Source organism: Ambystoma mexicanum, chromosome 3q (assembly GCF_040938575.1).
Source record: "Ambystoma mexicanum isolate Mex_15411 chromosome 3q, UKY_AmexF1_1, whole genome shotgun sequence".
NCBI lineage: Eukaryota > Metazoa > Chordata > Amphibia > Caudata > Ambystomatidae > Ambystoma > Ambystoma mexicanum.
This window is the reverse complement of record NC_090926.1, coordinates 1,165,729,488-1,165,757,150: the sequence shown is the minus strand read 5'-3', so window position 1 is coordinate 1,165,757,150 and position 27,663 is coordinate 1,165,729,488. Positions and strand designations below refer to the sequence as shown.

The 27,663-nt window shown below is 54.1% G+C and overlaps 1 protein-coding gene across 4 annotated transcripts in view; it reads right to left on the bottom strand.

Moving 5' to 3' along the window:
• The window catches only part of TGFBR3L (transforming growth factor beta receptor 3 like), a 179,535-nt gene that overhangs the window by 24,331 nt on the left and 127,541 nt on the right, over positions 1-27,663 (bottom strand). For all 4 annotated transcript variants that reach the window (XM_069603994.1, XM_069603997.1, XM_069603996.1 and 1 more), the window contains 2 exons: positions 27,421-27,553; positions 1,785-1,850 (listed from right to left, as the gene is read on the bottom strand). In XM_069603994.1, coding sequence (XP_069460095.1) covers positions 1,785-1,850; positions 27,421-27,553 — 199 coding nt within the window. The remainder of the gene's footprint in view (positions 1-1,784; positions 1,851-27,420; positions 27,554-27,663) is intronic.

Here is a 27,663-nt window from a genome sequence, read left to right as displayed (position 1 = left end):
GGGAAGTCATTGCCAAGATATTAATTGCTCGGGGACACTTGATATTTTTGATATTTTTGAGCAACCTGGATCGCAAATCGTGCATATTTGATCGTGTATCCACCTTGAGGAGGTTGGCGGAAATGCGCTTATATGCCTATATGCCACTTATACACACCAGGGTTTATTTGGGGATTCCCTGAGGAAATATCTTGTTAGGCTCTGCCTTCCTGCTCTAACACGCTTCCTTCTCTACCTACGATTTCACTTGCTTGCGGCATTAGCTAATACAGGAGCTTGGAGGGGACTAAACAGAGAGGAGCGTATCTGTCGCCTGTGTGCTACTCAAGTTGAAACAGTGCGCCATGTGCTGACCAATTGTGCGGCCCTTCGTGCTCTTTATGCAAGGGGATCAGATCAGTTCGGGAGCACTTTATATTGTGCAGAGTACTATGTTATTATGGCATCTGCTTTTTACGTCTAGCTTAAGATTCATTCTATGTACACATTTTATAAGTGATTATTCTATGTTGTGATTTTGGAATGATACAGCTGTTTTTAGGAAATATGGTTTTAGAACTGTTTATGTGCTTTTTGTGTATTGTAAGTACTTGAATTGTGTGCGAAAGGACGCTAAATGCCTCCTGTATACACTTAATAATAAAACATTTTTAAAACAGAAGGTTCACACTGCAAGACTCAGTGTGGGTTTGCTGTCATCTTATTAATGTCGACAAACAAAAATGTCGACATTTTTCGATATTTTTTCGAAATTTAATTTAGTGTATGAATAAATAAATAAATATATATATATATGATGTGTTGAGTATGAGGGGTGGTTGGGGGGGTGTGGGGGGGGTGGCAGGGGGGTGTTGGGTGAGGGGGGGTTGGGGGGGGACCCCCCATAGTAAATGATCCTTTTTTAGGTTATTTATTTATTGAATAAATAAATAAATAAATAAATAAATAAATAAATAATTGGTATGTGTTGAGTATGAGGGGTGAAAGGGTGGTTGGGGGGTGTGGGGGGGGGTGGCAGGGGGGTGTTGGGTGAGGTGTTGATAGTTTTAAGGGTTTATAGTCATAATGTCAAAAAAAAAAATGTCGACATTTTTTTTTCGAAAAAATGACTTTTTACATTATAAGTATAGGATGTCGACATTATTATTTTCGACATTTTTTTTCGACATTTTTGTCTGTCGACATTTTTTTTTCGACATTATGACTATAAACCGTTCCCTATGCCTTGTAGGACCTATTTTTTTGTTATTTTATTGTTTAAAGGGTGTCCAGTCAAAGTTTCGAATGCATTTTTTTTAAATACAATAGTTTGGAAACCAGAGGTTTGGGGGGACCCCCCGCCCAAAAAAAAAGAAGAAAAAAAAATAATTTTTTTTTCCCGGTCCTTTTGAGTCGGAAATATTGCATTTGAAACAATTGCATTCGAAAATATAACTATAAACCATTTAAAGTGGGGTCCAAGCTCAACAGTTGCACGCTGGTCAGGGTGCAGGTAGTGGTCAGCATTTGGCATGGCATCTTTTAACAGTAGTGCAGTACCGTTAGTGGCAGTCTGTGCGTCCATTGGTATTACCCATTTTCTCCATCTGACATTTCGTGTGCAATGTTACTTGCACGATACAGTTCCTGTGTTTTAGCTATTCGGAATTCATGCAGTGCTTAGTTGCCCCTTAAGCAGGGGGTTTAAAGCTTTCAAAATAAATATGGTACTGATCAGAAAGGTGGTGTGTCACACACCTTGGCGGATGTGTAGTGAACTCTTAATTTGATGCAGAAACACTCACCAGTCTGCAGCAGGCCCACATGCACATCCGAAGGCCTCTCATCTTTCATCATGCGTGGTTTCCAGCCTGCAAAGAAGAGGAACATGGTAGAATGTGACAAAAGCCCATGACGATATTGACATTTATACTCTGCACAATGCAGATTGTCTGTCCAGTTTAGATCGCCACCCACGCTCATGGGAACTCTTTAGGTCCTATAATTGGCAAAGCTAAATTGTTAAGTCTTAAATGTCTTTGGTGGTTGGCTGTTGCGACCATCATGTGGTTGCCTTTGTTGGCCACCAGCCATGAGACACTCTTGTTTGTGATGCAGATTGTGTACATACTTGTCTACATACATTGTCTACATACATACATACATCGCCCTTGTTTTACATACTCTGGCCTGCTGACCTCCGTTACTATTTTTTCTATACACCCTATGGGTATATCCACTGTCAAGCCTAAGCGGCACTGAAACCACTGTATTATATGTAGATAGATACTCTGTTAACATTTCTGTCAATGTCATTTTTATGTCTGTATGTATGCATTTCTGTAACTTTGTACAAATTGTGCCCTGATGCCTCCGGGCCTGATGGCTTGCGCGTTATAAATAAAACAAATAGAAATATCAAAATGCAAATCATCTAGACCTGCAGTGAACACTTGCAGTCCCCCAGTCGCTTTATCCTACACCCCCCAAGAACCGGCATGGCCAATGGTGAGAGAACATGGGAGTCCTGGGCCACAACATCTGAGGGGCCACGTGGATTTAGTTATTTTAAATTCTTTCCCTTTTTGACTGTCTTTAAGCTGGAAGCATGGTAGCAAATGGGGCTTAATGCTTGTGCCCCCCACCGGTGATACTGTGCTAACAAGTATCTCCCGTATGACAACTCTTGATACCCTGTCCCCTCAGAGAGAAATGTTTAGATTCCCTAAGACCTTGAATCATTATCACCTCATTACACTAGTAAGGATTAGCACTGGCAAGCTTCCATCTAGGTGGTAGACGTGCATTCGGATCACGTCGCAGAATGTGATGCGGTCGGGCATGGGGCGTTGATTGGCATTCTGTTCACTTGCATAGGGCGACGTGCCGGCCGCCTGCAGTTGTTCTGGTCTTTCTGAGTGAGCGCAGTCAGTTTATTTAGATGGGTTCCTGCAAGTCGAGCGGCTCTCTAAAGGCGGTGCCAGGTGCTGTGTGGCTATCCTGTCACCCATGCTTTTAGAAACGTACATGGAGATGCTGGAAGTCTGATTGCTCGATCGGGCAGTTCATTATGCCAGTACGCAAGGACTATGCAATCCAATAGTAAGGTATCATCAACAGACAATATACCCCACCTGTGTAACACCCCTTAAAGCTTCGCCGGAGCCCGATCGAGCATTTTTTGGAGTCTTCATCACTGTCCTCTGTTCAGGTTCTATGTTGACGGCCTTCCTTGACCTCACTAGTTCTATTGGTTAATGCCCTGCGGTTTAGTCTTTATTAAAATTTAAACTTCAAATGTTCAGTGTCTCCAGTGTTTAAATCAAATTCTTTTCAGCTTCTTCCAATTAATGAATCTTTTATAACGTGCTGAATACTGGAGACCTGCCTCTTAGCGCGGAACCGGGATTCAAATCTGTATTGCTCTGTGTTGTCTTGCTTCCAAGACAAATGCTTTGCTCCCGACATATCCTCCTGGTGTAATGATGGCAAAAACATTCTTGTCAGAATTTCAGTCTATGATTCCGCGAAACAATTCCGATTATGAATATGTTGGTGTTGTTGAAGTTATATATTTATTTAGTTATTTCTTGGTGTTTTGAATGGCACCAACTGAGAGCACAGTCGCGTCATTGCACGCTAGCCAAAGGTAATGCTTGAAGGGCTAACAAAGTCTTCTCTGGCCAATCTGAGGAACAGCTTCCACTCTTGTCTGACTTCATCCGACATTATCGGGACCTCACATTTTCATCACAGCATTCTAATCTGAAAATCTGGTTGCTGGCTCCATCAACATTTTGCCACTCGTTTAGTATTGGCTTATATGTGTTAGCGACACCCAGGGAGGAAAAAGTATTGGCTAGAGAGTGCTGACAGGTTTAGGTCTATTTGACCTAAATCATTTGACCTAATCACATTTGATTGAATTTATTTGACCTTTTTTCTGGTCTACCCCCTGGGAGACCCCACCGCACACCTACTGCCACTTCCCCTCAACCGCATCTATATCCTATACCCTTACCCACCCCCATATATATGTTTAATTATATTTGACAAAAAAAGGTCAAAAGAATTCTATCAAATGTTTTAGGTCAAATGTTTTTAGGTCAATTATGCTAATACCTGTTGACAGAGGGGAGATGGCAATCTTTTTACGATGCACCCACCTATTCAATTCTAACAGCAATGCTAATGCCTAGGACCATTCATACCCATTCCTGGTCAAACCACGGCTCCTCCATGATATGAATCTGTTTTTGTCTGCACCACTTCTGCTGGGAGAATGCACCAAGCTAATATGTCGCTGCCATGAAAACATGTTTGCTAGCATTGCTCCTGATCTGCACTGACCACATTCACATGTGTGTCAAAAGCCACAGTTCACAACTGGCGCGCATGACTAGACCAGGTATTTGTCAGCCGCAGTGTTCGATCACTGGCATGTACACCTTAGTAATCCAGCTGTTTTCTACGTTACGGTAATTAGGGGCATTCCTTGATGCTGTCCGCCTCCACTCCAATGTCAGCATAGAGTGAAGAGGCACCCATCCTACTGCTGCTGCTGCTGCTGACCAGGCTGTGTGCAGGTATGGCTGCTCAAGATGCCAGTAAAGCACCCACAGTGTCTGCCTTGGCTCTGAAGCGGATTATGACTCAATTGTCGTAGGTGATCATAGACGGGCAAGCTCATCGGTTTCCTTCCCAAGATGATAGGAAGGGGCCATTTACTCCGTCTCTTCCTTTTTGGCTATCCTGCAGGAGCAAAAAGGTGATATCACCGCAGGGAAGCCCGCCCCGTAGGACAAAGGTACTTTGGGACTGTGATGATTCACAGGATCTCGTCACTTTTCACCCAGGGGTGGGGGACCTTTCCTATGAGTCTAGGGAGGTGAGCCTGTAACGTGACATTTCCCTTACGGGTGGTGGTTAACGGGACCTCACAGGGAGAGACTCCCCTTTTAGAGACAAGGACACCTGTTCCGTGAAGGAACTCCACACTGTACTTTCCTGTGAACCCCTCAGACCATCACTGCCTCAGATACAAAGATACAACCTGAACAGACCACTCTGTGCTATTGTGATACCACTTCCAATACTAGAACCCATCACAAATCCACTGAGAAGAAGATGAAGAGTGGAAGATTAATGCTGATCACTCCTCTATGGCAAATAGAGAATACTGTGAAGAGTGGGAACTAGGGAGTAAGAAAGAATAATCCAGAGAAATAGAAGAAGGACAATGATCCTCCGCTGGGCAGGACCCAGCTAAGATGCATAAAAACCAAAGAAGGTTGGACCGCGCAGTCCGGCAACGACACCAAGACATCCAGCGGGATACTCAGCAGAGCTGTGGAGAACCAGATATAAAAGGAGAGGAAGACACTGGAAGCATTCATCGTGACAGCGTGATCCCCACAGGAAGAAACCTTAACGCCAACCTGACCCTTAACGCCAACCTGACAATCAAGAGGTAACGGGAATCTCGGGAGACCAAGGAGGGGCTATGGGCAGACCCTAAACAGCAGAGAGTATCATGAATACCAAGAGATTCATCATACTCATCCTAGTACTTGTAGCAGTAGTAACGAGTATAACGAATACCGAGAGACTCACCATGCTCGTCTCAGTAACGGTAAAAGCAGAAGAATATATATTGAATTCAGAGGGACTCCTCACACTTGTCCCCATGATTACAAAAGCAGTAAAGATATTGAAGAAAGTCAAAATACTTGTTTCAGTGGTTGGGAAGACCAATATAATAGCAAAGAGGAACAGAAGAACCTTCATGGTGGTTCCCAAAAAGGAAAGCATTTATAATATAACAAAGTGATGAAAGAAACCGGGGTCACTGATCTCTGGGGAGTGAGAGACTGTGAAACAAATACAAAGAAAGAGAGATATTGATGTAAAGGAAATCCAGAGGAATAAAGGTCAAGACATTTCGAGTAGGGAAACAAGAAACTGTAAATAAGTGAAGGTAGGGGATACCTGAGAGAAGGTGGAAGAGCCCTTTTGAGGAATTAAAGGAACTGATTAACTACTTAACTACGTCACAAGGAACTATCGCAAGATAGACTATTAAGGCTGAGAAAGTCTGTCCAGGGGAAGCCAATCATTTTCTGAAACCCCTTTAGTTTTGTTAGTTGATAAATAGTGGTACGGTCAGAGTAGGGTAGCTTTTGGACAGAGGACGGACTGTTTTGATCTGGACGATTTCACTGAAGACGAGCACCCGGTTCTGTGACGTAGGGAAAATCCCTTTTTGGTTGGGATAAATAAGCTTTTTGTTTATTATTTTGATAAAATCACAGGTGTAAATGCCACCTCTTTGTCTGCCTCCTTCTCCTGACCTACCACGGGACCCTTTGACCTTGCCTCGACATCTTTTCTCCGGGTCAGCAGGAAGCAACCACCTTCTCATCCCACACAATGTTAGTATAATACATGATTGCTGTTTTGTCACAGATGGAGTTACGGGGCAATCTAGCAGGCCATGAGCCGCAAACTGGAATAACTGGTGAAGTTAACTATCAACTAAGATCAAGGGCTACAGGAGAACCACTACTGCAGGTCCGCTGGAAGTCAGCAAAGGCTCTCTAATCCTTTTGGCCAGTTGCAGAATAGTGAACAGTGGAGGGGCTGGTCAATACTTGGTAGCAATGCTGGAGTGCATGCCAGAGAGGGTGCATGGCACAAGCGGCCACTCGACCCGGAAATGAATTCTAGAAGTGAAGCACAGCCTGAAGATCACGCACGACTCTCAGCGAGCTGCTGATCACGGCTACCTGGATCACCTGTAAGCTTAGCCAAGATGATTCATAAACCTGTGACTTACTTTCTCCCAAATATAAGCTTGTGTGGCTTCCTTTTATTGAACCAACAGGGAAGCGAAGGACACGCTAAGCCGGTTCTAGCTCGATGAAGGGGGGCTCTGTGAAAGGAAGTGCAGAGAGCCGCTGGCTAGCAAGTCTCCAAGCAGCCAGCTTACCAGAAGAAGGGGCCAAATGGCACATCTCGGAGTCGATGGTGAACGCAGGGCGGGCTCCTTACTCCTGGTTGGCATTGAGCTGCAGGCACCAGCTTTCTAACTTCACTGAAAATGAAAAGTCTTAATATATATTTTCATCAAAAGAAAACTTCATCTGTTGCCCATTGGCTGAATGCATTCTTTCTCACCTGTGCTCATTTGCATCTACTCCAGTCAGACTTCAGTCTGATTTCTAAAGCCACAGCGTTTGTGTTGATGACCATTGTTTCGAATTAGGTATTTCGTTTAACCAGCGTAATTTCCTTGGGTTAATCTCATCGGCTGAAAATGGATCCAGTGGAAACCATGTGGATAACTGGCCCACTGCAACATCCAGTGTGGCGCAATCAAAAAGTAAGCACAGCCACTGTATGTTGGTTGCATACCAATTGCTGTCATTGCAGCCGAGTAAATGACAGACTGGATGTGTAAGACAATGCAAGTTCATCGTAGATAGCACAGAGAGTTGAGCGCTCGCTTTGATATCTGTGGAGCGCCTGCTCAGGCGCATGGTTACGTCTTTCCATCGAATTTTTTCCATCGAAGGTAAGTACCATCAAATTTTTCCAAACAAAAAATGTGCAGCGAATGCATTTCATTTTTTCTTTTTTTGGGAGGGGTCCACCCAACCCCCCGTTTTTAACCCTTAAAACACACCCAAAACAAAATTAACCCTTTACCCCACAAAAATATGCAGACATGCATTCGATGCACATTTTTTCGGTGGAAAAAATGGATGGAAAACCCCTCGATGAGACATTTTTCAATGGAAAGTCTGCATACCATCCTGCATGTGTGCAAAGTCAACCTTTTATAATATCTTATCTAATGTACAGCAAGTGCATTTCAGATTTGTATGCAGGGGTGGCCTACGGGGGAACTCTGGAGATTTCCTGGTAGGCCTCTGCACCTTGGGCCCCTTTTGTGTGCTAACCTATTTTACTTCCAAATTTTCTCATGGGAAAAGGGTGGGGCTTGCTGAAAATGTGTCATATGGGGCCACTTTGAACATTATTTCCAGAGCCTCGTTTGGTTCCCAGTCGGCTCGTTTGTATGTTAATCTGGTAGGCGGAAATGCACACTGCCCTATGGGTACCTATAATTCCCTAAGCACAGGAATTCTTGATATGGCAACTTTTAGCTTTAATACCTGTACTTTGCTAACCCAGCTGCCATTTTAAGAGCACATATTTTGTTACTGCCAGTTTTTAACATGCTGAGCAGTGTGTGCTGGCAGCATGCGAGAATGCAGCTTTGTTTCTGTTGTACTGCAAAGCCAAAGGAACATAAGGCTTTTTAAAGCAAATGTCCTTCCTTTGGGAGTTAAATACCTTCCCCTCCTGCAAGCCTGTCCTGCTTAACCTTCAGGCTCCCAGTCGCCCAGAGCCAACAGGATGGTAAGTGCCTTAGAAACATACATACAGAGATGGATTCCTTTGCCTTTTTTTGCAAATATATTGGCTCTCTTTTTAAATAGTCTGTATAATTTGCCTACAAACACCCCCCCGCCCCATCAGTTTTCTCTGCAATTCATGTTCAGGCCTCGTTATTGGTGTTGCTGCCAACTAAGCATACATTTGGGGCAATTCAAACATTGCTAGAACACACTAACATGAATAATTGCTAAAAATGAAATGACATAATATTAAAGAAATCACAAACTTTTCCTAATATTTGTGGATAGTAGAACAAAGTTGACAATCCCACCCCAATATAATGTCATGTGAATATTATGAACATCTCACGAATGTAATGTGACGTGTATACATGCTCGTGTATGTTCCAACCAAAATAAGTGATTCCCAGCAGGTTATAAATGAACAGAGAAATGTTTATATGCTTGTTTTAATGTTTCTATATTTATATTTTGATAGAAGTACGCCCTCCTTTCTGGTGTATTATGCATTGGTAAATTGTAAAGGTGTCCTGTGTTAATAAGTTGAATACACATCCGCAATCAATTGGTCCTGACATAATGGGGATATTCTCTCCCAAAAACTTCTGACTCGCAAATTGCTAGCACAGTTTGAAAAAATAAACAGTAACTCTTATGTGCCCTGATTCCAAAAGGTGATGGCACATGCGTATTTTGCGTGACGGATGTGGAAATTGCAGGTGCACTTTGCACCTGCAGGACGGGGTCCACGTGGAGGGGCACCCATCGGCAGCTGAATCTCTGACTTCCAAAGGGTTCCTCTTTCATAAGCCCTGTCACAGGATTGGTCTTTCCGTGCGTTCCGACTTGACCAAGTGCCGGGGAAGGCGTGTTCCCTTGCAGTGGCCGGTCCGCCAAAACAGTCTGAAGCAAAAAAAGCCAGCTTCCATAGTAAAATTATACTGGCTAATTTAAACTCTATGAGAGATGACCCAGCAGTGATAACATTGAGTATTATGGGTAGCCCCAAACCTCTGGGTACCTTCAATGTTTCCATAATTAAATGATATTGGCCAATTTAAAATCTATGAGAGGTTATCCAGCAATGATAACATTAAGTATTATGAGTAGCCCCAAACCTCTGGGTATCTTCAATGTGGAATGGACTATCCATCTGGGCGATACTGAATGCATACATTAATCTCGGTTCCGGTTGTTTGCGATTCTCTCTCCTAAACTCTGGAACACTTTTCCCTTTCTGTATGCCCTACTTCTTCTCTGTCTTCTTCTTAGCCCTCAGCCAACACCTCCCTTTGGGCTAATTATCGCCCAATCTCTATCACTCCTTTCCTGGGCAAACTCCTGGAAATTCTGTCCATCTCCCACCTTAATCTTCACACCGAATCTGTTGGATGTCTCCATGACCATCAGTCTGGTTTCAGAGCACTAAAACTGCTCTACTGAACATCTGTGAAGACTTGACCTCCAACCTGGCCTCTAATCTCCCCTCTGTCCTCATTCTACTTGATCTCTCCTCTGCCTTTGACATGGTTAACCATACCATCCTGCTCAACTGACTCCGTGATAATCTGGGTATCACTGATCAGGCTCTGGCCTGCTTAACCTCTTTCCTCTCTGGCTGACCCTGCCAGGTCCAACTTGGGTCCTTCCTCTCCTCTATCTCTCTCTCCACCTGTGGTGTTCCCCAGGGGTCTTTTCTCTGAAAAGCCAGAACCCTTTTCTCTGGCTTTTTAACCAATACCTGGCGCCTCTCACCCTCTGCATTGACGCTTTCTGCACCAACTCCCAATGCTCTGTGGATGACACCTAGCTTGCTTTCAGGATCTCCACTGCTGCCTCTTCTCCTTCTCTAATCCTGGATTGTCTCTCTGCAATCCAAGAGTGATGCGCCACCAATGATCTCTTCTTGAATGCCAGCAAGACAGAGATCCTCCTCATTGGCACACCAGCAAACTCCTTTCCCATCACTCTCTGGCCTGCCCGCCATGGCCCCCCCTGCTCCTACCTGCGAGGCTAAGAACCTCTGGGTTATCTTCGATTCCACTCTCTCCTTACTTCCTCACATTTCTGACGTCTCTAAGAAGTCAAACTACCAACTGCACCTCCTCAGGGTTATTCTCCCTCTCCTCTCCTTCCCCCAGAAGCTCACTGTCTCTAGAGCCCTAGTTCTCTCTAGGCTTGACTATTGTTATAGTCTCTTTTTTTAATCTGCCTGCCTCTACACTCCGCCCTTTGCAACTCACCCAGAAAAGGACTGCGAGACGTGTCCTTGGCCTCAAGCCCAGGGATCGTATCTCTCCAGCATTTAGTTCTCTCCATTGGCTCCCAGTGGCTGCAAGGATCAAATTCAAGACCCTCTGCATCATCCACAAGGCCTTCTCGGGTCTGGGACCAAAATATCTCCATCTTTCTCTCCTGAAGTGTCTTCCTACTTGAGCCCTTTGCTCCTCCACCTCCAACTCCCTGAGGGTCAGGCGTTTTTTCAAGAAACGCGCTGGAGGCAGGTCTCTCTCTTCTGCGGGCCCCTCCCACTGGAACAGCCTTCCTGCCTCTCTGAAACTTGAGCAGAATCACCTACGGTTGCAGTAGCAGCTGAAGACTTTCGTCTTTGCCGCTGCCTTCTCTCTCCCTCTTCCCTGCTGATCACCTATCTGTTACTGGTTACCTGGCTACCCTCTGAATCAAGGGTCCAGGTCCCTGTCCTCCCAGCTGCACACCTGCACTGCCTCCTGCAAACCCTGCACATGGGGCTGTAGCTGTAACCCTACTGCCCTACCTTCCCTACCTGCCTTATCCATCACTTGTCGTTTTTTTGCACTTAACCTGCGCTGCCACCTGTTGTCCGTACTTCTTATTTCTTGTGTTAGTATCTTTTGTCCTGCTCTTCTCCTCCTCCCCTTCCTTCTGCACTTTTCCCCCCTTCCTCTCCCATGCACATGCATGATCTCAATGTCACTTGGCCAGATCGTTGTCTTGTCCCCCTGCCCCATTGCGCTTTGAAACACTTGTGTATGGCCGCGCAATAAATAAAATATCATATCATAACATATCTTCTTTTTGCTCTTCTTTAAAAGCAGCTCTTCTTGAACACAAATGCAGCATCATGTTAGCTGCCTTTTCAATCACCTACCACCATATGTTACCTTTATTGTAAGACTTTTATGCAGTGCGTTGGGAAGTTGTGCAGTGCGTTGGGAAAGATCTCTATGGGGTCGATTCATGGAATTAATGTGCGCCGAAAATTTCTGCGCAGAGGTGCCAAAACGTGCGATTCGCAGTAAAAGTGCGAAAATCGCAGTGCAAGTGCGAAAATCGCAGGGAAACCAGCGCACATCGATTCATGGAAGTCTGTGCGCGAGAAAAACATTGGATGTGCGCTGAAAAAGAGCGCCGCGCACGCCGGCGCTCAGGTCATCCAACAGCATGCGCCACGGCCACTGCGAAATCCCACATAGCGCGGAGCACATCACAAAAGTAGGCGGAACACGGGGCGTAACACTCGGAATGGGGAACAACGCGTGAAAATATGGGCGTCACAGGGGAAGTACAGGAGGCAAGTGCGCGGAACACCCTCACGCTCGCCTACAACCCGTATTCATGGAATCGAATAGGGCAAACCAGCGCACGGTCAAAGAGGCGCACAGGGCCAAACAAGTACACCACAAGAAAGCAGGCGGTAGCGTGCCTGCGCCTGAAAAAAATGTGCGCCAAAATGTGCGCTAACAAAAAGCACCCATATGCAGCCATGATGAATGGTCCATACAGTGGCCCTCTAGGACAAATGAGGTGCAAAGGGGTACCGACAAACACGGACACCCGCTGTGTGAAAAATAGCGTGTGCGTGTGTTCCTGGGTGCGCGGGAAGTTCCACACGTGATTGGCCTGGGTACGTGTACTTCGGGGTGCGCGGGAAGTTCCACACACGATTGGCCTGGGTACGTGTACTTCGGGGTGCGCAGGAAGTTCCACACGCGATTAGCCTGTGTACGTGTACTACGGGGTGCGCGGGAAGTTCCACACGCGATTAGCCTGGGTACGTGTGTTTCGGGGTGCGCGGAAAGTTCCACACGCGATTGGCCTGGGTACGTGTACTTCGGGATGCGCAGGAAGTTCCACACACGATTGGCCTGGGTATGTGTACTTCGGGTGCGCTGGAAGTTCCACACACGATTGGCCTGGGTATGTGTACTTCGGGTGCGCGGGAAGTTCCACACGCGATTGGCCTGGGTACGTGTATTCCGAGGTGCGCGGGAAGATTCACACGCGATTTCAGCAGGGTACGTGTATTTCGGTGGTGCCGGGAAATACTACACGTGATTTGGCCGTGTGGGTCCTCCCAGGTGTTCCCTCTACACCCTCCACGGCCCCTGCAGGCAGCCCACACCACAGGGGACTACCCTGCACCCCTGCTCATGTCCCACAGGCAACCCATCCACCATGGCCATGCCCACCAGCCAACCCACATGTCACCTTGCACTACTGATCACCAACACATGTCTCCCAGCACCCCCACCCCTCAGCATCCAGGGGCACCCTCCACCAGGCCACCACACATGTCTCCCACCACCCCCACCCCCCAGCAGTGCAGGGCACCCTCCACCAGGCCCCCACACATGTCTCCCACCACCCCCACCCCCCAGCAGTGCAGGGACAGCCTCCACCAGGCCCCCACTCATGTCTCCCACCACCCCCACCCCCCAGCAGTGCAGGGGCAGGGGATTTCTGGAGTTTGTTTTTTTCCATCCTGCCAAGAGTGAGACTCTTTTTCTCCCACTCTTGGACATGTATGTGTGTAATTCCTTTGAAATGTCAATGTGTTCGATGGGCTATGGGGTCTTTTACTCCATAGGGTCTCATATGTTTTTCTATGTGTGTTACACCGCACCCTACGTGCCGTAACACTGGGGCGTCCTAGCGGACCTCCATCATAGACTCCATACCCGGGGACTGACTACTGTCTCCCCGGGCATGTAAAGTCACCATTGGCTTTACTAGACCTAAATTTACTAACAGAACTAGTACAAACCATCCTATTGTGGACGTACTAGTAAGGGTAATTCGATTACTCCTGGGTCTGTTATTCGAGGGGGCACTGTCCCGTCCCCCCTCGTCGAGTTTTGGCTGGTGGCAGTGGAAACTACTTGTTATGTTCGACCCCGAATATAACCCTATGGGATTCTTCCCATTGTTAGAGATTGATACTTTTTCTCGTTAGTCTCTAACATACCACCGGTCTAATTATCTTAAATAAGTCTATCGGATGGTATTTTCTGCCAGAACTCGGTTTTTAAAATGGCGTCTGTGTTCGTCTCTGTGACTCCTAAACCAAAGGTGGAGCCCTTTGTTCCACTTTTGGCGGGCTTCTGTACAGAGACCCTCCAAAGTGGTGCCATTCTGTCTGGGTTACCACAGGGGTGTGGGAGGGGGTTTAGGCACCCTGGACCGAGTTGCCTTGCCAACTCCGGTCGCACTCTGGTGTGATTGGCCCAAGTGGTGAGCCTCCCCGCTCACCACTTAGCATGTGTTCATTGACAGCTAGGCTGAATGAATGGGGGTTTTCTGCATAAAAGCAGGGCTTTTGGGACTGGATCTTCAGAAGTCGCCACAGGACCTAAGAATCCGACGAGGTTAAAGCTGAGCCGACCTGCAACGACGACACCTCCGGTGGAGCCCTGCTGAACCGACTCACCACTTCCCGACGACAGAGGAGATCTCCCTGCTGGAGAGTCTCTTCCCCTGACTGGTGGGAACAACCATTCCCTTTTGCTTTTTCTTCGCCTCAAGACGCAGTGGTCGAATTGCCCGTGCAGAGCACCTCGGCAACCGGATAGACACTACCCCTGTACCGCGACCAAAAGGTGGTGCCTTGTGACGGAGCACGCCGCGGCTGGTCTCTTCCCTGGTGGTGCAACGATCTTCAACTTTCCTTCGACGACGAGATCCTCTCTTCTCTTGGCAAAGACCGGACGTGCATCCACCACCAGGAACAACTGCCCCCGCCGGAGCTGTCTCTCCACAATCAAGGTACTGTGTCCGCTTGGCTTCCCTTGTTGCCGGATAGAGTGAGGTGTCTTAATCCTCGCCTCTCCATAGGGTCGCCTCTAAACTTTCTCTAGCGTGTTGTTCTGAACTGGTCCAATCTGCCGATAACAATTTGCTACAAAGACTCAAACGCATTTCCACTAAGATACTTTTGGGACATATCGCCTCGCCTCTCTCCGAGTGGGCCTGGCCTCTGAACTCTATAATCTATCGTGGTTCTTGTCTTCTTGCCTTGCATTTATCCGTTAAGTATTGGAACTGTGTTGATTTCGTAACCTGCTTATTTTTCTCTCCCGTCCTAACGAATACTAGAGTGCCATCTAGGTTGAGGCATACACCTCTGTCTGCAAATAAGTGATGCTGGTAAAACCTAGACTTGTCGAACTATTGTTAGGGGGATTGATATTTTTCTTCGTAGAGTAATTGTAATTGAAGTGTTTGCCGTAATAGTGCCAGAGTGTTTTCTATAGATGTGTCGTTATAAATAAATACCTTTATATCTTTACACTGAAGCCTTGTTGCGTGTTTGCTTGTCTTACTGTGAAGAATTGCCCTATGTTGTATACTCCACATACTGTCTAACTCTTCTTGAGGGAAGTCTGACTGCTCAGCCACAGCTACCAAGTGAATTTGTGTGGTACAGACTGCTACCAAGTGGGTTTACTGCCAAACACCTGTAGTCCTAAATCTTTTGCAGTGGTCCCAGAGGGAACTGCACAAGTTTCCCCCTAACAGAAACCTGTACCTCCCATACACCTGGTCATCAGGCATCCCAAAAAGGCTGGTTCTGGGAGTGAAAATTCGGGCCCTCACTATGCTCCTCCTCCTTCTTTGGTAACCCACGGCCACTGCTGCTAGGAACGGTATATTCATCCTGGCGTCTGAGCTTGTTTGTTGTTTGCGTGCACTTTTATGCTGCGCGGGTCGACGTACGCCTTCTTCATGCTGGCGTACGTGTTTCAGGATTGGACCATTTATTTTTCGGCGTGTTGTAGGTGAACGTGTGAATCTTCCCGCCCACACCAGGAATACACGTAACACGCTCTCCCAGGCCCAGTTGCGAGTAAATATTCCCGCCCACCCTGGAATACACATACCCCACTCTCACAGGCCCAGTCGCGTGTGGAAGTTCACGCGCACCCCGAAATACACGTACCCAGGGCAATCGCGTGTGGAACTTCCCGCGAACCCCGTAATACACGTAGCCTGCTGGTATCGCATGTGGAAGTTCACGCGCACCCCGAAATACACGTACCCAGGGCAATCGCGGGTGGAACTTCCCGCGAACCCCGTAATACACGTAGCCTGCTGGTATCGCGTGTGAAAGTTCACGCGGACCCCGAAATACACGTACCCAGGGCAATCGCGTGTGGAACTTCCCGCGAACACCGTAATACACATAGCCTGCTGGTATCGCGTGTGGAAGTTCACGCGGACCCATAATACACGTACCCTGATGGTATCGCATGGGAGACTACCCGCGCACCCCAGGAATACACGTACCCAGGCAAATCGCAGGGCTGGGGGTTGGGGGTGCAGGGGGACATGTGTGGGGGCCTGGTGGAGGCTGCCCCTGCACTGCTGGGGGGTGGGGGTGGTGGGAGACATGAGTGGGGGCCTGGTGAAGGCTGCCCCTGCACTGCTGGGGGGTGGGAGACATGAGTGGGGGCCTGGTGGAGGCTGCCCCTGCACTGCTGGGGGGTGGGGGTGATGGGAGACATGAGTGGGGGCCTGGTGGAGGCTGCCCCTGGATGCTGTGGGGTGGGGTTGATGGTAGACATAAGTGGGGGCCTGGTGGAGGGTGCCCCTGGATGCTGGGGGGTGGGGGTGGTGGTAGACATGAGTGCGGGCCTGGTGGAGGCGGCCCCTGCACTGCTGGGGGTTGGTGGTAGACATGAGTGGGGTCCTGGTGGAGGCTGCCCCTGCACTGCTGGGGGTGGGGGTGCAGGGAGACATGTGTTGGACATGAGTGGGGGCCTGGTGGAGGGTGCCCCTGCACTGCTGGGGGGTGGGGGTGATGGGAGACATGAGTGGGGGCCTGGTGGAGGCTGCCCCTGCACTGCTGGGGGGTGGGGGTGATGGGAGACATGAGTGGGGGCTTGGTGGAGGCTGCCCCTGCACTGCTGGGGGGTGGGGGTGCAGGGAGACATGAGTTGGACATGAGTGGGGGCCTGGTGGAGGGTGCCCCTGCACTGCTGGGGGGTGGGGGTGCAGGGAGACATGAGTTGGACATGAGTGGGGTCCTGGTGGAGGGTGCCCCTGCACTGCTGGGGGGTGGGGGTTATGGGAGACATGAGTGGGGGCCTGGTGTAGGCTGCCCCTGCACTGCTGGGGGGTGGGGGTGGTGGGAGACATGAGTGGGGGCCTGGTGGAGGCTGCCCCTGCACTGCTGGGGGGTGGGGGTGATGGGAGATATGAGTGGGGGCCTGGTGGAGGCTGCCCCTGGATGCTGGGGGGTGGGGGTGGTGGGAGACATGTGTGGGGGCCTGGTGGAGGCTGCCCCTGCACTGCTGGGGGGTGGGGGTGATGGGAGACATGAGTGGGGGCCTGGTGGAGGCTGCCCCTGCACTGCTGGGGGGTGGGGGTGGTGGGAGACATGAGTGGGGGCCTGGTGGAGGCTGCCCCTGGATGCTGGGGGTGGGGGTGGTGGGAGACATGAGTGGGGGCCTGGTGGAGGCTGCCCCTGCACTACTGGGGGGTGGGGGTGGTGGGAGACATGAGTGGGGTCCTGGTGGAGGGTGCCCCTGGATGCTGGGGGGTGGGGGTGGTGGGAGACATGAGTGGGGGCCTGGTGGAGGCTGCCCCCGCACTGCTGGGGGGTGGGGGTGATGGGAGACATGAGTGGTGGCCTGGTGGAGGCTGCCCTTGCACTGCTGGGGGGTGGGGATGATGGGAGACATGAGTGGGGGCCTGGTGGAGGCTGCCCCTGCACTGCTGGGGGGTAGGGGTGCAGGGAGACATGAGTTGGACATGAGTGGGGGCCTGGTGGAGGGTGGCCCTGGATGCTGGGGGTGGGGGTGCAGGGAGACATGAGTTGGACATGAGTGGGGGCCTGGTGGAGGGTGGCCCTGGATGCTGGGGGGTGGGGTTGGTGGTAGACATGAGTGGGGGCCTGGTGGAGGGTGCCCCTGGATGCTGGGGGGTGGGTGTGGTGGGCGACATGAGTGGGGGCCTGGTGGAGGCTGCCCCTGCACTGCTGGGGGGTGGGGGTGGTGGGATACATGAGTGGGGGCCTGGTGGAGGCTGCCCCTGCACTGCTGGGGGGTGGGGGTGATGAGAGACATGAGTGGGGGCCTGGTGGAGGGTGCCCCTGGATGCTGGGGGGTGGGTGTGGTGGGCAACATGAGTGGGGGCCTGGTGGAGGCTGCCCCTGCACTGCTGGGGGGTGGGGGTGGTGGTAGACATGAGTGGGGGCCTGGTGGAGGGTGCCCCTGGATGCTGGGGGGTGGGGGTGGTGGGCGACATGAGTGGGGGCCTGGTGGAGGCTGCCCCTGCACTGCTGGGGGGTGGGGGTGGTGGGATACATGAGTGGGGGCCTGGTGGAGGCTGCCCCTGCACTGCTGGGGGGTGGGGGTGATGGTAGACATGAGTGGGGGCCTGGTGGAGGCTGCCCCTGGATGCTGGGGGGTGGGGGTGGTGGTAGACATGAGTGCGGGCCTGGTGGAGGCTGCCCCTGCACTGCTGGGGGTGGTGGTGGTGGGAGACATGAGTGGGGGCCTGGTGGAGGGTGCCCCTGGATGCTGGGGGGTGGGGGTGATGGGAGTCATGAGTGGGGGCCTGGTGGAGGCTGCCCCTGCACTGCTGGGGGGTGGGGGTGGTGGGAGACATGAGTGGGGGCCTGGTGGAGGGTGCCCCTGGATGCTGGGGAGTGGGGGTGGTGGAAGACATGAGTGGGGGCCTGGTGGAGGCTGCCCCTGCACTGCTGGGGGTGGGAGACATGAGTGGGGGCCTGGTGGAGGCTGCCCCTGCACTGCTGGGGGTGGGGGTGGTGGGAGACATGAGTGGGGGCCTGGTGGAGGGTGCCCCTGGATGCTGGGGGGATGGGGTGGTGGGAGACATGAGTGGGGGCCTAGTGGAGGCTGCCCCTGCACTGCTGGGGGGTGGGGGTGATGGGAGACATGAGTGGGGGCCTGGTGGAGGCTGCCCCTGCACTGCTGGGGGGTGGGGGTGGTTGGAGACATGTGTGGGGGCCTGGTGGAGGCTGCCTCTGCACTGCTGGGGGGTGGGGGTGATGGGAGACATGAGTGGGGGCCTGGTGGAGGGTGCCCCTGCACTGCTGGGGGGTGGGGGTGATGGGAGACATGAGTGGGGGCCTGGTGGAGGCTGCCCTGCACTGCTGGGGGGTGGGGGTGGTGGGAGACATGAGTTGGACATGAGTGGGGGCCTGGTGGAGGGTGCCCCTGGATGCTGGGGGGTGGTGGGAGACATGACTGGGGGCCTGGTGGAGGCTGCCCCTGGATGCTGTGGGGTGGGGGTGCAGGGGGACATGTGTGGGGGCCTGGTGGAGGGTGCCCCTGGATGCTGAGGGGTGGGGTGCAGGGGGACATGAGTGGGGGCCTGGTGGAGGCTGTCCCTGCACTGCTGGGGGGTGGGGGTGGTGGAAGACATGAGTGGGGGCCTGGTGGAGGCTTCCCCTGTACTGCTGGGGGGGTGGGGGTGCAGGGAGACATGAGAGGGGGCCTGGTGGAGGGTGCCCCTGGATGCTGGGGGGTGGGGGTGGAGGGGGACATGAGTAGGGGCCTGGTGGAGGCTGCCCCTGCACTGCTGGGGGGTGGGGGTGATGGGAGACATGAGTGGGGGCCTGGTGGAGGCTGCCCCTGCACTGCTGGGGGTTGGAGGTGATGGGAGACATGAGTGGGGGCCTGGTGGAGGCTGCCCCTGCACTGCTGGGGGGTGGGGGTGATGGAAGACATGAGTGGGGGCCTGGTGGAGGCTGCCCCTGCACTGCTGGGGGTGGGGGTGATGGGAGACATGAGTGGGGGCCTGGTGGAGGCTGCCCCTGCACTGCTGGGGGCTGAGGGTGCAGGGAGACATGAGTTGGACATGAGTGGGGGCCTGGTGGAGGCTGCCCCTGCACTGCTGGGGGGTGGGGGTGATGGGAGACATGAGTGGGGGCCTGGTGGAGGCTGCCCCTGCACTGCTGGGGGTGGGGGTGATGGGAGACATGAGTGGGGGCCTGGTGGAGGCTGCCCCTGCACTGCTGGGGGGCGAGGGTGCAGGGAGACATGAGTTGGACATGAGTGGGGGCCTGGTGGAGGCTGCCCCTGCACTGCTGGGGGGTGGGGGTGATGGGAGACATGAGTGGGGGCCTGGTGGAGGGTGCCCCTGGATGCTGGGGGGGTGGGGGTGGTGGGAGACATGAGTGGGGGCCTGGTGGAGGCTGCCCCTGCACTGCTGGGGGGTGGGGGTGATGGGAGACATGAGTGGGGGCCTGGTGGAGGGTGCCCTTGGATCCTGGGGGGTGGGGATGGTGGGAGACATGAGTCGGGTCCTGGTGGAGGCTGGCCCTGCACTGCTGGGGGGTGGGGGTGATGGGAGACATGAGTTGGACATGATTGGGGGCCTGGTGGAGGGTGCCCCTGGATGCTGGGGGGTGGGGGTGCAGGGGGACATGAGTGGGGGCCTGGTGGAGGGTGCCCCTGGATGCTGGGGGGTGGGGGTGGTGGTAGACATGAGTGGGGGCCTAGTGGAGGCTGCCCCTGCACTGCTGGGGGGTGGGGGTGATGGGAGACATGAGTGGGGGCCTGGTGGAGGCTGCCCCTGCACTGCTGGGGGGTGGGGGTGGTGGGAGACATGAGTGGGGGCCTGGTGGAGAGTGCCCCTGGATGCTGGGGGGTGGGGGTGGTGGGAGACATGAGTGGGGGCCTGGTGGAGGCTGCCGCTGCACTGCTGGGGGGTGGGGGTGATGGGAGACATGAGTGGGGCCTGGTGGAGGCTGCCCCTGCACTGCTGGGGGGTGGGGGTGATGGGAGACATGAGTGGGGGCCTGGTGGAGGCTGCCTCTGCACTGCTGGGGGGTGGGGGTGATGGGAGACATGAGTGGGGGCCTGGTGGAGGGTGCCCCTGCACTGCTGGGGGGTGGGGGTGATGTGAGACATGAGTGGGGGCCTGGTGGAGGCTGCCCTGCACTGCTGGGGGGTGGGGGTTGTGGGAGACATGAGTTGGATATGAGTGGGGGCCTGGTGGAGGGTGCCCCTGGATGCTGGGGGGTGGTGGGAGACATGACTGGGGGCCTGGTGGAGGCTGCCCCTGGATGCTGTGGGGTGGGGGTGCAGGGGGACATGTGTGGGGGCCTGGTGGAGGGTGCCCCTGGATGCTGGGGGGTGGGGGTGCAGGGGGACATGAGTGGGGGCCTGGTGGAGGCTGTCCCTGCACTGCTGGGGCGTGGGGGTGGTGGGAGACATGAGTGGGGGCCTGGTGGAGGCTGCCCCTGCACTGCTGGGGGGTGGGGGTGCAGGGAGACATGAGAGGGGGCCTGGTGGAGGGTGCCCCTGGATGCTGGGGGGTGGGGGTGGTGGGAGACATGAGTGGGGGCCTGGTGGAGGCTGCCCCTGCACTGCTGGGGGGTGGGGGTGATGGGAGACATGAGTGGGGGCCTGGTGGAGGGTGCCCCTGCACTGCTGGGGGTGGGGGTGATGGGAGACATGAGTGGGGGCCTGGTGGAGGCTGCCCCTGCACTGCTGGGGGGCGAGGGTGCAGGGAGACATGAGTTGGACATGAGTGGGGGCCTGGTGGAGGCTGCCCCTGCACTGCTGGGGGGTGGGGGTGATGGGAGACATGAGTGGGGGCCTGGTGGAGGGTGCCCCTGGATGCTGGGGGGTGGGGGTGGTGGGAGACATGAGTGGGGGCCTGGTGGAGGCTGCCCCTGCACTGCTGGGGGGTGGGGGTGATGGGAGACATGAGTGGGGGCCTGGTGGAGGGTGCCCTTGGATCCTGGGGGGTGGGGATGGTGGGAGACATGAGTCGGGTCCTGGTGGAGGCTGGCCCTGCACTGCTGGGGGGTGGGGGTGATGGGAGACATGAGTTGGACATGATTGGGGGCCTGGTGGAGGGTGCCCCTGGATGCTGGGGGGTGGGGGTGCAGGGGGACATGAGTGGGGGCCTGGTGGAGGGTGCCCCTGGATGCTGGGGGGTGGGGGTGGTGGTAGACATGAGTGGGGGCCTAGTGGAGGCTGCCCCTGCACTGCTGGGGGGTGGGGGTGATGGGAGACATGAGTGGGGGCCTGGTGGAGGCTGCCCCTGCACTGCTGGGGGGTGGGGGTGGTGGGAGACATGAGTGGGGGCCTGGTGGAGAGTGCCTCTGGATGCTGGGGGGTGGGGGTGGTGGGAGACATGAGTGGGGGCCTGGTGGAGGCTGCCGCTGCACTGCTGGGGGGTGGGGGTGATGGGAGACATGAGTGGGGCCTGGTGGAGGCTGCCCCTGCACTGCTGGGGGGTGGGGGTGATGGGAGACATGAGTGGGGGCCTGGTGGAGGCTGCCTCTGCACTGCTGGGGGGTGGGGGTGATGGGAGACATGAGTGGGGGCCTGGTGGAGGGTGCCCCTGCACTGCTGGGGGGTGGGGGTGATGTGAGACATGAGTGGGGGCCTGGTGGAGGCTGCCCTGCACTGCTGGGGGGTGGGGGTTGTGGGAGACATGAGTTGGATATGAGTGGGGGCCTGGTGGAGGGTGCCCCTGGATGCTGGGGGGTGGTGGGAGACATGACTGGGGGCCTGGTGGAGGCTGCCCCTGGATGCTGTGGGGTGGGGGTGCAGGGGGACATGTGTGGGGGCCTGGTGGAGGGTGCCCCTGGATGCTGGGGGGTGGGGGTGCAGGGGGACATGAGTGGGGGCCTGGTGGAGGCTGTCCCTGCACTGCTGGGGCGTGGGGGTGGTGGGAGACATGAGTGGGGGCCTGGTGGAGGCTGCCCCTGCACTGCTGGGGGGTGGGGGTGCAGGGAGACATGAGAGGGGGCCTGGTGGAGGGTGCCCCTGGATGCTGGGGGGTGGGGGTGCAGGGGGACATGAGTGGGGGCCTGGTGGAGGCTGCCCCTGCACTGCTGGGAGGTGGGGGTGATGGGAGACATGAGTGGGGGCCTGGTGGAGGCTGCCCCTGCACTGCTGGGGGCTGGAGGTGATGGGAGACATGAGTGGGGGCCTGGTGGAGGCTGCCCCTGCACTGCTGGGGGGTGGGGGTGATGGGAGACATGAGTGGGGGCCTGGTGGAGGCTGCCCCTGCACTGCTGGGGGTGGGGGTGATGGGAGACATGAGTGGGGGCCTGGTGGAGGCTGCCCCTGCACTGCTGGGGGCTGAGGTTGCAGGGAGACATGAGTTGGACATGAGTGGGGGCCTGGTGGAGGCTGCCCCTGCACTGCTGGGGGGTGGGGGTGATGGGAGACATGAGTGGGGGCCTGGTGGAGGCTGCCCCTGCACTGCTGGGGCTGGGGGTGATGGGAGACATGAGTGGGGGCCTGGTGGAGGCTGCCCCTGCACTGCTGGGGGGTGGGGGTGATGGGAGACATGAGTGGGGGCCTGGTGGAGGCTGCCCCTGCACTGCTGGGGTGGGGGTGATGGGAGACATGAGTGGGGGCCTGGTGGAGGCTGCCCCTGCACTGCTGGGGGGTGAGGGTGCAGGGAGACATGAGTTGGACATGAGTGGGGGCCTGGTGGAGGCTGCCCCTGCACTGCTGGGGGGTGGGGGTGATGGGAGACATGAGTGGGGGCCTGGTGGAGGCTGCCCCTGCACTGCTGGGGGTGGGGGTGATGGGAGACATGAGTGGGGGCCTGGTGGAGGCTGCCCCTGCACTGCTGGGGGCTGAGGTTGCAGGGAGACATGAGTTGGACATGAGTGGGGGCCTGGTGGAGGCTGCCCCTGCACTGCTGGGGGGTGGGGGTGATGGGAGACATGAGTGGGGGCCTGGTGGAGGCTGCCCCTGCACTGCTGGGGCTGGGGGTGATGGGAGACATGAGTGGGGGCCTGGTGGAGGCTGCCCCTGCACTGCTGGGGCTGGGGGTGATGGGAGACATGAGTGGGGACCTGGTGGAGGCTGCCCCTGCACTGCTGGGGTGGGGGTGATGGGAGACATGAGTGGGGGCCTGGTGGAGGCTGCCCCTGCACTGCTGGGGGGTGAGGGTGCAGGGAGACATGAGTTGGACATGAGTGGGGGCCTGGTGGAGGCTGCCCCTGCACTGCTGGGGGGTGGGGGTGATGGGAGACATGAGTGGGGGCCTGGTGGAGGCTGCCCCTGCACTGCTGGGGGGTGGGGGTGATGGGAGACATGAGTGGGGGCCTGGTGGAGGGTGCCCCTGGATGCTGGAGGGGTGGGGGTGGTGGGAGACATGAGTGGGGGCCTGGTGGAGGCTTCCCCTGCACTGCTGGGGGGTGGGGGTGATGGGAGACATGAGTGGGGGCCTGGTGGAGGGTGCCCTTGGATCCTGGGGGGTGGGGATGGTGGGAGACATGAGTGGGGTCCTGGTGGAGGCTGCCCCTGCACTGCTGGGGGGTGGGGGTGATGGGAGACATGAGTTGGACATGAGTGGGGGCCTGGTGGAGGGTGCCCCTGGATGCTGGGGGGTGGGGGTGCAGGGGGACATGAGTGGGGGCCTGGTGGAGGGTGCCCCTGGATGCTGGGGGGTGGGGGTGGTGGTAGACATGAGTGGGGGCCTGGTGGAGGGTGCCCCTGGTGGCTGGGGGTGCAGGGGGACATGCGTTGGTGGGCAGTAGTGTAAGGTGACATGTGGGTTGGCTGGGGGGCATGGCCATGGTGGATGGGGTGCCTACGGGACATGTGCAGGGTAGGCCCCTGTGGTGTGGGCTACCTGCAGGGGCCGTGCAGGGTGTAGAGGGAACACCTGGGAGGACCCACACGTGCAATTCTCGTGTGGTGCTCCCCGCTGTTAGGCGGAAACCTGTACAGTTCCCTCTGGGACCACTGCAAAAGATTTAGGACTACAGGCGTTTGGCGGTGAACCCACTTGGTAGCAGTCTGTACCACACAGATTCACTTGGTAGCTGTGGCTGAGCAGTCATACTTCCCTCAAGAAGAGTTGAGCAGTATGTGGAGTATACAAAATAGGGCAATTCTTCACAGCAAGACAAGTAAACACGCAACGAGGCTTAGTGTAAAGATATTAAGGTATTTATTTATAACAGAACATCTATGGAAAACACTAAGGCAAATCACGGCAAACAAATCAAACACAATTACTCTACGAAGTAGAAAAACGATCAATCCCCCTAACAATATATCGACAACTCTAGGTTCTACCGGCACCACTTATTTTCAGACAGAGGTGTATACCTCAACCTAGATGACACTCGAAGATTAGTTAGGACGGGAGAGAAAAAGATAGGCAGGTTACGAAATCAACACAGTTCGATCCTACGCAGATAAAATGCAAGGCAAGAAGGCAAGAATCACGATAGGTCATAAAGTTCAGAGGCCAGGCCCACTCGGAGAGAGGCAAGGCGCGATGTCCCAAAAGTCTCTAGCGAAGATGCATTCAAGTCTTATAGCAAATTGTTATCGGCAGGTTGAACCAGTTCAGAACAACGAATGAGAAAAGCTTGGAGGCACCCCAACGGAAAGGAGAGGATTAAGACACCTCACTCGAACCGATCGAAAGGGAAGCCAGGCGGACACGGTACCTTGTTGTGGAGGGCAGCTCCGGCAGGGGCAGTTGTTCCTGGTGGTGGATGCACGTCGGGTCTTTGCCAAGAGTAGAGATGATCTCGTCGTCGAAGAAAAGTGAAGTCCGGTGCACCACCAGGGAAGAGACCAGCCGCGGAGTGCTCCGTCACAAGGCACCACCTTTTGGTCGCGGTTTCAGGGGTAGTGGCTATCCGGTTGCCTGGGTGCTCTGCACGGGCAATTCGACCACTGCGTCCTGAGGCGAATAAAAAGCAAAGGTGACTGGTTGTTCCCACCAGCCAGGGGAAGAGACTCTCCGGCAGGGAGATCTCCTCTGTCGTTGGGAAGTGGTGAGTCGGTTCCGCAGGGCTCCAACGGAGGTGTCGTTGTGCAGGTCGGCTCAGCGTTACCCTCGTCGGATTCTTAGGTCCTGTGGCGACTTCTGAAGATCCAGTCCCAAAAGCCCTGCTTTTATGCAGAAAACCCCCATTCATTCAGCCTAGCTGTCAATCAACACATGCTAAGTGGTGAGCGGGAAGGCTCACCACTTGGGCCAATCACTCCAGAGTGCGACCGGAGTTGGCAAGGCAACTCGGTCCAGGGTGCCTAAACCCCCTCCCACACCCCTGTGGTAACCCAGACAGAATGGCACCACTTTGGAGGGTCTCTGTACAGAGGCCGGCCAAAAGTGGAACAAAGGGCTCAACCTTTGGTTTAGGAGTCACAGAGACGAACACAGACGCCATTTTACAAGCCGAATTCTGGCAGAAAGAAGCATCCGATAAACTTATTTAAGATAAGTAGACCGGGGGTACGTTAGAGATTAACGAGAAAAAGAATTAATCTCCAACAATGGGATGAATCCCATAGGGTTAGGTCCGGGGTCGAACATAACAAGTAGTTTCCACTGCCACCAGCCAAAACTCGACGGGGGGGGGGCGGGACAGTGCCCCCTCGAGTAACAGGTCCAGGAGTAATCGAATTACCCCTACTAGTACGTCCACAATAAGATGGTTTGTACTAGTCCTGTTAGTAAATTTAGGTCTAGTAAAGCCAATGGTGACTTTACATGCCCTGGGAGACAGTAGTCAGTCCCCGGGTATGGAGTCTATGGCGGAGGTCCGCTAGGACGCCCCAGTGTTACGGCACGTAGGGTGCGGTGCAACACACATAGAAAAACATATGAGACCCTATGGAGTAAAAGACCCCATAGCCCATCGAACACATTGACATTTGAAGGAATTACACACATACATGTCCAAGAGTGGGAGAAAAGAGTCTGACTCTTGGCAGGATGGAAAAAAAACAAACTCCCGAAATCCAGCAAAGCTGCTGGGGGACTCACTAGGTTAGGAAATTCAGCCTAAACAGAGAATTCTCCCTAACACCCGCGCACCCCTGGAATACACGTACCCTGATGGAATCGCGTGTGATACTTCCTGCGCACCCCTGAAATACACGTACCCTGCTGCTTTTGCGTGTGATACTTCCCGCGCACCCCTGGAATACACGTACCCTGATGGAATCGCGTGTGATACTTCCCGCGCACCCCTGAAATACACGTACCCTGCTGCTTTTGGTACTTCCCGCGCACCCCTGGAATACACGTACCCTGCTGTTTTTGCGTGTGATACTTCCCGCGCACCCCTGGAATACACGTGCCCTGATGGAATCGCGTGTGTTACTTCCCACGCACCCCTGAAATACACGTACCCTGCTGCTTTTATGTGTGATACTTCCCGCGCGCCCCTGGAATACACGTACCCTGCTGTTTTTGCGTGTGATACTTCCCGCGCACCCCTGGAATACACGTGCCCTGATGGAATCGCGTGTGTTACTTCCCACGCTTGGCGTTTGCTGTTTGGCAGCCCTGTGAACTGGTCCAGGGTTAGCGCAGCCCTTTGCGATGATTTGGGGATTTTGAAGGCTTTTCCTTGCGCGAGGGCGTTCTTGGGGGCGTAACTGGCGCTGCTGCAGGGTCGCTGCGCCACTCTGCGCCACGGCTGGTTTCGGAGGCTAAAATCCATGAATACGCTGTGCGATGAAAAGGATTTTTTTGCACGCGGCTGGCGCAGTGTATCGCACGGGGACACTGTGCGCCAGCCGTGTGCGCCACTTTTGTGCGAATTTCTATGAATTACCCTGTATATGTTCAAATACGTACATACATGCATAAAACATGCTCCTAATATCCAATGTGTGTTTGGAAAATGCTTGGCAAATCAGAGTTTGTAATTCTGAATATGGACACCATGCAAAGTTGACATGTAAATCAAAGGCCAGTTAGGGACCTTCTGGCCGGTGTATCCTAGAGTTTGTGGTTTGGCATGTGTGGGTCTCAGACAGGACCAGTTTGAGGACTTCACCTGATGCAGTGCTTGGCGTGGCTTGATCTCCTGTCACTCCGACATCACCACCCATGGTCACAATCATTGGTTTGGAGATGATTCTTATATGACTCCTGTTCGCCCTCTCGCCCGTGCCGACGCACGCTGCTACCTAGGGTGGCATTAAAAAAGAAATACCAGATTTAAAAAAATGATAAACATAGAAAATGACCACTATTGTATAGATATAGAGCAGAGGCATTCAACTCTTGGCTACGTGGT